Source organism: Pseudoliparis swirei, chromosome 15 (genome assembly GCF_029220125.1).
Source record: "Pseudoliparis swirei isolate HS2019 ecotype Mariana Trench chromosome 15, NWPU_hadal_v1, whole genome shotgun sequence".
NCBI classification, from domain to species: Eukaryota; Metazoa; Chordata; class Actinopteri; order Perciformes; family Liparidae; genus Pseudoliparis; species Pseudoliparis swirei.
In genome coordinates, this window is record NC_079402.1 from 9,996,419 (window position 1) to 10,008,769 (window position 12,351).

The following is a 12,351-nucleotide window of genomic DNA, read 5'->3' on the forward strand; positions in this document are numbered from 1 at the left end:
CTGTTTTTCTTAAAGAGGTTATCGGTTGCCTTCTATCTGGGGTTATGGCATATTTAAGTTATCATTATCGACAAGTGTTATCTCAGAGTTTTCCTGTTCATCTATATGTAAATGTAAAAGCCGTGGAATTGGAATAAACCAAAAGGATGGATGTGAATGGCCCCCTGCTCTTTCAAACTGGACATATTTAGGTGCAGTCAATACAAACATAGAAGCAGCTCCAGAATGCTGCACACAGCATTTTATCTCTTCCTATAATTGCGCACTTTAAAACCCTCGACAGAGCAGCTCTTCCCCTCCTCTGAAGATTCCAAAAATGAATCGACACCCTTTTGGGTCCGCGAGAGAAAACAACAGAGAGAGAAGCAAGATATGAAAACATTAGCAAATGATATGATAACAAAAGGATATCTCAAAACATGAGACTTTTAATTCAACCGCAACAATCTCCGCGTCACCTTGACAGCGATCACCTTGATGCTCGAGGTTTGTGACTCTCGTAGAACCAACACATCCCCCGTTTGCATGTGTATCCCTCTCATGAGGCTCCATAGGTTGAGCCGTAGCAGACGGCTCTGGTGGCTGTCAGTGCTGTTCGGCATGTGGTGAAGTGAGATAACGATGGTAATACTGCCTGAGCCCCGGGGCTGCCAATCAAAAATCTGAGTGCGGAGAGACACCTAAAGCACATTTCCCTCGATGTTCAACTAAAAAAGAAAACTACTTGTCTGGCTCTGCTAAGCAAGACAAAACCTGTGGTTTAGAGAGTTAGATTTGCACAAACGGGAGCGCTAGTGTATCAAGTCAAGCTATCTTAGAGCTCCTTGGTGGCCAGGATGAAGTCTCTGCATTCAGTTCACCTCAGGTTGGCCTCGACTTGGGAACATCTCTGTGCCGCGCCCCGTCAAAGGACAAAGGGAAATTAGAGACGTGTTTTCAACACCTGGGATATTCAAAAAGCCAAATGCCAACTCTAATCTACCTTGCCTCTGTGCACATGGCACAGAGAGGCAAGGTGGATGAAAGGACGGATCGAGGGGGAAAGAAGAGGGATTCGGAACAAAGTAGGCACCATGTCGTCGTATTTACAGTCCATCTGAGGTTGACAGATAAAAAAACGTAATGCCTGCGGACAAAGTTAGAGCCGAGAGATTTGTGTGGATGAACGAGACTCATCGAGTGAGCCATCCATGGCGGAAAGAGAGAGCAAGAAGAGGTTCAGAGTACACAGGCAGACACAGAATTATTTAACCAACAGAACTGTTTTCAACATATCTTAAGATATCGTGTCAAAAACGTTTCATTATTGAAATGCGACTACAACACTTCCAGAGGTAACTCTACCTTGGTTGTAGCGTGATATATCCAGGACGCTGCAAACATAGCCTGCAGCATTTAACTAAAAGTTTAAAAAGGACGGTGTAACATACGGTAGATGGAAAGAAGTACACACAAAACTAGCCGAGGGCTATCCCCTTTATTTTATGTCCTTGTAGGACTGACACTGTGGCTACTGTGGCCACTCGATAGTTTGATTTTTCAACGTTTGATTGACCCAAGTTTAAACCACAGCTCTGTAAATATGTTGCATTTCATAATTTGCAAGATGAAACAAAGTTAGTTTCCAAATGACCTCGATCATATTTTGGCATTCCTGTATTGCATGTAATGCACTGCTACTGTATCCGCTGGGGGATGAGCAGATAATTGGTCGGAAATAACCCCCATGCCAATATATTGGTCCTTTGATATATATGTACCTTTCGCCTAGTTTTAATGTGTTTGGAGATACCTCCCCTCTCTGTGATGAGGAATGAAAGTCCTTTTCTGAATTAAGTGGGTGGCATCAGGTTGACATCTCTATAAATCGTTACTGTTTGGCAGCTATACAAAACTGTAAATGTGGGACTGTCACATCGACGGTCCCGATTTAATTAAAACATTTCAGAAATGCGTACTCAAAGCTAAAATGCGTTCAGTGTATCCTTGAGGCCAGATTTTGAATACATTTCCAATTCACACAAAAATAAATCTCTTGAACGCTACCTGCCCAGCGGCAAGCGGCACTCGGACAAAGTTAGCGATGATCATGACTTTGAAGGAATGCTAATGTTGCTCTGTGTTGGCTGGACGTGTAAATAAGCAACAGTTAACTAAGTTTTCTTCGTTGTGCACTGCCCCCAAGTGGACACAAATCAGTTAATGCAGCTTTAATAAACAGGAACAAGCTAAATAGAAGTAAAGTGTGATAGATAAGGGTGTCCTCAAATTGAGTAGAACTACAACTCATAGTCAGAATCATAGCTGCAGTACTTTCTGTGTAAAAGTGCACTTCATTCTGAACAATGTTGATACAACATTGATTGAAAATGTATTGGGGAGCTATCAGCTTTCATAGTATATTAGAAATAAATGGTATAAATAGGAAGTATCTTGGTTTTGAGGTGACTCCCTAATTCCTAAAGGTGTTTGAATAGACAGACTCAGAGCAAGACAAAGATCACAAGGGCAAACTTCCAAGTAGGGGATCGATATCTTCTTTTTATAGCATACAATAAATGGTGTCTCTATCGTAATACCGATAATTAAACTTGCATAATCCCTAATTTTGTTCTCAAAGAATGATACAAAGTCAAAGGCGTCTTTGTGTACTAAGAAAAGCCCTATAGAAGTCTGAATTAATTAATTATTATTATTATTAAAGGCAGCAGGAGACAATGGCAGCGTGTTTTTATTGGCATACATCGTCAATGACAAACCGGGAGCTGAGTGCCTTCACAGAGTGCTGGAGGAAGTGAGGAGGCGGCGGATGCCCGACTTACAAATGAAAAAAGCCTGATGTGTTTTATTTGATATAAATGTGGCCTTTGAAATGACAAAAGGTAACCTTGGAAGCAGGAACATCCAACGAGGGACGTTCTCGCTCCCAGTGAAGAGGCCGGCTGCCATCCGACAATCCCATCAGACGATTAATGATTGAGAACGTGTTCCGAGTTGTCTTTATGTTGGACATTCTGATGTGGAGGAGAGAATCCGTCGAGGTTCACGAAGACACACCTCTCTTCGCTGCCCTGCTCCCATTAACTACACCCTCTTTCCAGATTGCTCTGTAACTACAGCATCACGCCATCATGTGCTGCCACCGCCGCCGTGGCCTGCTGTGAGGTCTAATTGGAGCAGATTGAGCTGCTGTAACATATGGTTCCCAGCTTTGCAGGGCAGAAGCAAATGAATAGAAATGAACACAGCGCCTGGTTGCATCATAGACTCAACAGCTGGAGATGTCAGTGGCATCTACACACAGGCTACTTGCTTTAAGCTCCATCTCTGGAGGGGTGGGACAACACAGCGAGCCTGTCCTCTCCCCAGAGGAGCTTATTCTTTCCAGCCTGAGGTTGTAGTCATCGTCACCAGTATGTGCCGTGAAGAATCACGTCTTACCGGTCTGAAATCAAGAGATCGCATGGAACTGAGAGGTTCCTGATCTGCATGGGCTATGAATAATAGATGACTTCACCGGGGGTGGAAGAATCCGGTCCTTTATAAAGAAACAGTTTCACATTTTGGGAGGTACCTTGAAATATCTCGCAAAGAGTTATGAATAATGTTCAGATAATGTTCGACAATTATGAATCCACAGCCAGTAGCTAGCTAACTTAGCTTAGGGTGCACAACCCCGTAAATCTCGTGTGACATTGTGTCTAAATCACTTGTTTTATCGATTGTCATTAGTTCATGAGTGCCTTTCAGCTTCTTCTTGCACATAAATCAAAGGAAACAGTTTGTCCTCAGGTCATGATACAACAATCACTCATCATCACGATCATCTGCTGGGAAATTCAAATCACTCTCTTCATGTGGAAACCCAATGGCATAATGTAACAATCAAATGAGATACAAATATTAATGAACTTCAAATACTTTATTTGATGGTGTTGCCATTAAATGTTAATAAAATACTCAACAATGGCTAAAAACAAGAATTACCGGGAACCAGAGGGTCATTAGAGTAGATTGTTTACGGCAGTTGTCGGGAATGAAAAGCCACCTTTTATGCGTCCTAATAAGCTTGTGATAACAACCACCACTGCTTTAGTCACTACTCTGTGTCGGAACCATTGTATGTTATATTCATAGTTCAAACCAATTCAATATTAATCATAGCATCTGGAGCATGAACAAAGGGTAGAAGCGCAGCTTGGCTGCAAAATGCAGTCAGCGTTCTATTTCTGGAAAGAGAAGTCTTGGTGAGCGTGAAGTTTCAAACCACTCTTCAGCCTCTTTTTCAGTTTCTTCTCAGTCTCCGCCACACTGACAGTTCCAATCTCATTTGGAGGTTTCCAAGAATAAAACGGCATATACAATCTGCCCCATCTGATACCCCTTGATTCAGTCACACAATTACTATGACACATGCATACACACACACACACACACACACACACACATACCCACACACTTGTTTACTGCTGTAATAAAGCTCTGAATATCATAGTGAGAAGCTTCAAAGTGTTGAATAAGCTGTAATGGATGGACCAGTTGAAAAGATGTTTTCCACGAGATTGCAGCCTTCCTCACCTGGAGATCTGAAGGTCCAGGCCTCGTCATCATCAAAGTGTGTATCTCCAGCTGTGAACTTCTCTCCGGGGAAAAATGCGTGCGCCACGGTTCCCCCCGGCCCGTCAAACGGATACCCATCGTTGTGGTCGGCCTTCGTGAAGTCAATCTGAATGTCCGCATCACTGCCGGCCACTTCATGGAAGTTTAGCGGTGCGATGTCACTCCAGACCTTCAGGGCGTAGTACATCAGGGCTCGGACCGTGTCCCGGCCCAGTGAGGCCGAATCCTTGGGGAAGGTCCTCACTCTGAGAGAAGAGAGGGGGGGGGGGGGGAGACAGATCATGTTACATAAGAGAATAAATAAAGACATTAGGGAGTATCAGGTGCCAGAGTTTCACACTTAGGTTTTTGTGTTCATTTCCACCAGAAAGCCCCGGAGCAGTTTTCCAGACATTCCCCTCTCTGAACGGACAGCGTTTTACACCGGAGAGAAATTCACAAACATGTCACCCGTGGGCCGTAGCTACCAACCATTTAAAGAAGGACACCCAACATAACCTCCTTTTTGTTATCGTGAAAATACAAATGTAACATCCGGAATTCTTACATTCAATCATTAAACTGCCATTTTTAGCCGAGCTTAAAACAAATGGTGTTAAATTACTGCTGCTGCAGATCATCACTCCAGACTTTCATCGTTACGATGCGACGACAGCCATCAACCAGAAATGAAACCATATTAATACCCCGACATTCTGAGTAGCTTTGAGGATTTCTCTTAAGGTGGAAAGTGGAGTGTTGACACTTAACAGCTGCCAACCGGACTTCACCGCGTTAGTCTCCGTGCTCTGTGCTGGACGAGCCCGCCTTTTTCTGCTGGAAGTTCCAGGTCAGGACTCAGGAGTGAATGTTCCTTGACATTTGAGGCATCAAGAAACAACGCTTGCTGTGACTTCCTGCTGTTCCAACAAGATGAATGAATAAAAGGACACTTGGGCCTCGTCAGAAGTTTGTCCATCCATCTGAAATTATTTATCAGTGAAACTTCCAATGTTGTTCATAGAAGAAGTGTATTTTACTGATAACTCCCGAGTCTAAGCTACTTTACAAGTCAAACTTCTGAACACCAGCGAGATCCCTTTAATATTTGTATCACTTGTACAGGTAAGAGAGTTCATTATTCTTTGATTTTTGTTTGAGATTTGTTCTCATCCCCCCCCCCCCCCGCACACACACACACACACACACGCACGCTTACTTCTCTACCTCACCATTCTCCGCGATTGATTTTCTTTCAGGGGTCCAAGCAACATAAAGTGTTGAAACAATTGTGTGTGTTTTTTTATTTTGAAAGCTTCCTTTTCCTCCTTCCTTTCTGCCTGAAAACAATATCTCCGTCAGAGACAATAAGCCCTACAACAACAACATATGTACCTTCTTCAATTTCATGAAAGTCTTTGTTTGGTCTCCTGAACTTTTCATCCAAGCTCACCAAAACCGTTGCAGTTCATACGGGCTTTTGGAGCTAGAGCAGATATAATACAATGGGTACATAAAGCGGCTATAATCAATATTCCTATTTACAAGAAAACTTGTATCTTTATTATAATAAGTGTAAAGGGCAGTACAACAAACAGGGGCAGTGACAGCCAATACCTAGAAATGGAAGTACAGAGGAATACAGTGAAGACAGACTAATAAGCAAAAGGAAAAAAGATACATAAATAACAATATTATTGTTTTCCAAATATGTAAACTGGTTCTGTCGTGTAAGGGTGCGTGCATATTAGTAACCGACGGATAAGAGACAGAAGCCGAAGAAAAAACTAATCATACCAACAACATCAATAATAATAAGGGCACGTAGTGGGAACATGTGCTCCGCAGAATCAGCTCCACAAAGACAACGTTAACGACCAGCTGGTGAAGAGTTGTTGAAGAGACATATATTTCGCTCAGGAGTTAGTGGGGAAACAAAGTATGACTTGGAATTATATTTGCCAGGTGGACGCCGTTCGTCTGTGTCTCTGGATGCATAAACGGTTTGCTGAAAAGTGTTTATGGCGACTGCAGAATGAAGTTCACAGACTCCGTTTAGTCCCAGTAAGAATAAATAATAATATCAACACCGGGATCTCAATAATATAGCAGAATCGTCTACTGCTGTAAATAAAAAAGCATTGAAGAGCAGTGCTGTGAACAGTCTTTCATGATTCAGTCTGCAACTGATCAAAATGCCATGAGCATCATCAGCCCTTTATTACGAACAGGAAACCATCGACTGTCACTGCTCTCTTCACCACTCAAACCATTTCAAGGACATCGTGATCTTTAACGTGCACAGTTTCAGGCCCCATTAGCTGATATTCTCTCCCGCTCCTTGATGCACGCTGTCTGTTGTTCCGCCGCCCGTTACCGCGACGTCTTTAACACGCCCAGCGATGCGAATGAGTCCATTAGTGCAGCCAATTAATGTATAAATTAGCAAATATGTCTACGTCAACATGTTGTCACAGAACACACGGGCGGTGTGAGCAAGCGTGGCTTGGAGCAATGTGGTGGGAGTAGTTGGAAAAGTGTCTTTTACCTCATTAGGATGAAACTGCATGCAGCCGTTTGCCTCCAGTCCTCATCAGACCGACTCGTCTGTGCGGAGACTCGTCTGCAGCGGGTATGATTAATTCTTTCTCGTGTTGATTTGCTCCCAAAAAAATAAATAATAAAAATGTGATCACACAGCCCACTTACTCCTGCTGGCTGAGTGTTTGACCCTCACTTGTAAATCACAGGGAGCCAAGGTCACTGCAAATGGCTCCCCCTCCACAGACAATCCACCTGCTTATTAGCCCTAATTCAGACGGACGATGGAGGCCGCACGTATACGGCTGTGTGTTAGAGGGAATGTTGATGAGGGGGAGCGATGAAGAGGCAGAGTGTCACGACGTGAAGATGTATGTGCATCCGCTACGTGTGTACGCTATCGTGGATAGGTCCACCAGGGAACAGATTGTGTCCATAAGGAAGCCGTAGGTGCATACAAGACAATAACCCAGGAGTCATCATATATATATATATTTATGTATATATATATCAACAATAGATCTACAGGTGAACTTAGCAGATAATTTCACCTTATATTATTCTACTATTATCATTTCACTGAATATGTTGAATTGATGTGTCACGGCTATAATTTTTCTTAGAATGTAATAAAAATGCTCTTTAAAAAAATGACTTTTATCAAATCATCCTTTCAGTCATGACATATGTTACGCGGTCATAGAGTGTATGACCCAAGTCAAAATGTCTTAAGTCTCCCTGTAGCATTTTTCCAACGCACCCTGTCAATCATGGCAGTGATGACATCAATTACATTAAATTCAGTTTATTTTGTAGAGCCCATTATCACAAATTACAAACTTGCCTCAGAGGGCTTTACAATCTGTACACATACGACATCCCAGGACCTCACATCGGATCAGGAAAAACTCCCCAAAACATCACACCAGAAGTCACTGCTAAGCTAAGCTAAGCTAATTGAACTAACTCTAGCTTCAAATTCAGTTTGCAGACATGCACGCGGTATCAATCCTCTCGACTAACTCCGAATCTAAATAACCACAATTCCCAGTGAGTCAAACTGATGTTTTGAGTGGAAGTTATAATATTGTTACGAACTCAGACACTTAGGAAGTAGGACCCAATTGCACGACCCAGGAGACAGAGATAAAGTATTTGTAAGTACTTTATTTTTCGGTTCTGCAGTGAACAAAATGAAAGCGCTCACGTAGTGAGGGATCAAAAACTTTTCAAGAGCACAACATAACCCGACCTGATCATGGCAAAAGACCAGACGAACTGACAAGGAACACTGGGAGACAGGGGAATTTAAGCACATGGTAACAAGACACAGGTGGGACCAATCAGGGCGGGCTGACACTGATGAGCATAGGAGACAGGTGTGATGACAGGTGAAAACAATCAGGAAGCCTGGAATGAGAGAAAGCGAACATAAATGACATGAACCTCTCTAGCATATCTGTCGGTGCACAACAGTACTCCCTCTAGGGCCAACTCCTGATGGCCCAGGCTGATTGTAAAAGTCGTGGATAAGAGTCTTGTCTACGATAAATGAAGCAGCTATCCAGCTTCTAGCCTCAGGACCGTAACCCTTCCAGTCTACCAGGAATTGCTTGCCCCTCCCCCTATTACGGACCTCCAGTAGCTTACGGACCTTGTAAACGTCACCCCCTTCAAAGAACTGGGGCGGTGGAGGGGGCGGGAACAAGTGTGCTCTCACACACCGGCTTGATTTTACTAACGTGAAACGTTGGGTGCACTCTCAAGGTCCTGGGGAGTTGCAAGCGTGCACGCCGGGTTGATGACTCTGGACACTGGAAACGGACCCACAAATCTCGGAGCCAGTTTCTTTGAGGCGACATGGAGTGGTAAGTCTTTGGTAGAGAGCCAAACCTTTTGGCCTGGACTGTAGGAGGGAGCGACCCTGCGATGAACGTCCGCAACAGCCTTCATCCGAGCTGAACTGGAGAAGAGACTGGCGAGCACCAGCCCAAACTCTGCGACAACGTCTGATCATGGCATGTGCCGATGGAACCATCACCTCTTCCTCGTTGTTAGGGAAAAGTGGAGGCTGGAAACCATTGACACAATGGAATGGAGAGAGACCTGTGGCCGCCGTAGGAAGGGTATTGTGGGCAACCTCGACCCATGTAAGGTGGTCACTCCAGGTGGTCTGGTTCCGGGAGACGAGACAACGAGCGTAGTCTCTAGTTCTTGGTTCACACGCCCCGACTGTCCATTTGACTGAGGGTGATATCCTGATGACAGGCTGACGGTGGCACCTATGAGTCGACAAAACTCTTTCCAGAAGGCGGAAATGAATTGTGGACCCCTGTCGGAAACAATGTCATTAGGGAATCCATGGATCCTGAATACATGATTCATCATGACCTCTGCGGTGACTTTGGCAGAGGGAAGCTTGGTCAATGGGATGAAGTGAGCCATCTTTGAAAATCGATCAACCACTGTTAGAACCGTAGTCTTGCCTCTGGATGAGGGAAATCCTGTCACAAAATCCATCGAAATGTGTGACCAAGGACGATGGGGAATCGGCAGCGGCTGGAGCAAGCCCATCTTAACTTGAGATGAGGTCTTATTACACGCACACACCGGACAAGCCGCTACATACTCGGCCACATTTTTCTTCATGGATGGCCACCAGAAACGTTGTTGAATCCTGAACATTGTTCTTGCTACTCCCGGATGGCACGAAAGCACAGATGAGTGAGCCCAGTGGATGACCTTGGAGTGAAGAGCCTCAGGAACAAACAGCAGATTGTTGGGACACTCGCTAGGCGCTGGATTCATGACATTTGCCTCTTTAACGCCTGACTCCACTTGCCAGGAAAAGGCTCCGATCACCCGGTTAAGTGGAAGGATGGTCTTGGGCTCTACCGCAAGTGGTTCGGGATCGTAAAGACGAGACAAAGCATCGGGTTTTGATTCTGAGACCCGGGACGAAAAGAGAGTGTGAAGTTGAATCTACTAAAGAAAAGTGTCCACCTGGCCTGACGGGAGTTGAGACGCTTAGCCTTTCTTATATATTCTAGATTCTTGTGATCTGTCCAGACTAAGCACGGTTGCTCTGCACCCTCTAGCCAGTGTCTCCATTCCTCGAGGGCAGCTTTTACAGCTAACAATTCCTTGTTTCCCACGTCATAATTCCGCTCTGCCGTTGTCAACTTCCGCGACAGGTAAGCACATGGATGCATCTTGTTGTCTTCTGCAGAACGTTGAGACAGTACTCCTCCAATTCCTCATTGGAAGCATCCACCTCGACCATAAACTGGCGCTGGGGATCTGGAATGGTGAGTATGGGAGCTGATGTGAATCTATCTCTGAGAAGTTTGAAAGCAAGATCCGCCTGGGGGGTCCACTTGAAGGGAACCTTAGGAGAAGTCAGAACATGCAGAGGAGCAGCAACAGAACTGAAATTCCTAATAAACTTCCTATAGAAGTTAGCAAATCCTAGGAACTGCTGAACCTTTTTCCTGGAGTCTGGTGTGGGCCACTGGGATACTGCACTGACTTTCGCAGGATCCATTTGGATATGATTAGGTGAGACTATGTATCCTAAGAAAGACACCTCTTCTGTGTGGAACTCGCACTTCTCTGCCTTGACATATAGCTGATTATCCAGTAGTTTCTGCAAAACTTGGCGGACATGGTTAACATGAGATTTAGCGTCTGGGGAGAAAATCAGTATGTCATCCAGATACACAAACACTGAAATATTCAAGAATTCCATAAAACCTCATTCACAAAAGCTTGAAAACAGCCGGTGCATTGCACAGTCCAAAAGGCATTACCAAGTACTCATAGTGACCATTCTGAGTGTTGAATCCAGTCTTCCACTCATCCCTTGTTTTATTCTAACCAAGTGATATGCATTTCTTAAATCCAACTTGGTGAATATCTTGGCCGTTGAAGCAGTTCAAAAGCAGATGACATGAGTGGCAGAGGATAGCGGTTCTTCACCGTAATGTCATTTAGTGGACTGTAGTCTATGCAAGGTCTCAGAGACCCGTCTTTCTTTCCCACAAAGAATCCCGCTCCGGCTGGAGACGATGAAGGACGGATAATCCCTGATTTGAGTGAAGAGGAGATGTATTCATCCATTGCTGTTCTCTCAGGTCTCGAAATCGAGTAAAGTCTCCCTTGGGAATGGGGGCTCCGGTAAGAGATCAATGGGACAGTCAAAATCTCGGTGAGGAGGTAGCGACAAGGCTTTAGACTTGTTAAACGCTTCTTTAAATCATGGTAACAGGAAGGTACCTTGTGTAGATCAGGATAGTCAGGGTGATCTATAATGATCCTACTAGAGTCTGTTGGTGCATTAACAGGTTGCGAAAGTTTACACCTGCCCTTACAATCCTCTCCCCATTCCTTAACTTTCCTGAAGGCCAGTCTATGTGAGGATTGTGGATCTTCAGCCAAGGAAACCCCAAAATAATCGGGTGCTGAGTCGACTCAAAAATATGAAATTGCATGCTCTCGGTATGGTCCTTATTTATAGTAATCCGTATGGGCTCAGTGCAATGGGTAACTGTGAACAACAAGCGGCCGTCTAAGGCACTGGCACTAACAGGATGAGATAGCGGGACAGTTTTTATTTTTAGCTGTTTGACTAGGCCCCAGTCTATAAGGCTTTCGTCAGCCCCTGAGTCTATTAACACACCCTGGTCAATGGTCTGATTGTTAATACAAATGTCTACCTGAGTAACAGGTCGAGGAGGAAGTCTGCGGAAACTTGCTCACCAGCGCCTCCTTTGACTGGTGAGCACGATCTTTTCCCGGGCATGAAGCGAGTTGATGACCCGGCTGGCCGCAGTAGAAACAGCAACCCTCCCGTAGACGGCGCTGCCTCTCCTCCAGAGAAAGCCTGGTTCTTCCAAGCTGCATGGGTTCACCGGAGTCATTCGGAAGTGTAGTCCTCTGATGGTCCGGTAACATGAGCTGGAAATCCTCCGCTGGCGGCGCGACCCTCCGAGGCGAATTCTGGAAGCTGGGAATAACATCTCGGTTGCGTCGACGCCCTCTCTCTTTCGAAGACGGTTATCGATCCGGATGGCCACAGCGATGAGGATTCCAGATCCCGGGTGTCTCCAGTGGAGCCAGCTGGTCCTTTATCGGTTCCGAAAGTCCTGTCATGAAGGCGTCACGAAGAGCCGGAACATTCCATCCGCTGTCCGCTGCTGCTGTACGAAACTC

The 12,351-nt window shown here is 44.9% G+C and overlaps 1 protein-coding gene across 1 annotated transcript in view; it reads right to left on the minus strand.

Annotated features, from left to right (window-relative positions):
• LOC130205614 (matrix metalloproteinase-17-like) overlaps positions 1-12,351 on the minus strand; it is a 71,397-nt gene that overhangs the window by 11,322 nt on the left and 47,724 nt on the right. The window contains exon 4 of the mRNA XM_056433093.1: positions 4,579-4,865. Coding sequence (XP_056289068.1) covers positions 4,579-4,865 — 287 coding nt within the window. The remainder of the gene's footprint in view (positions 1-4,578; positions 4,866-12,351) is intronic.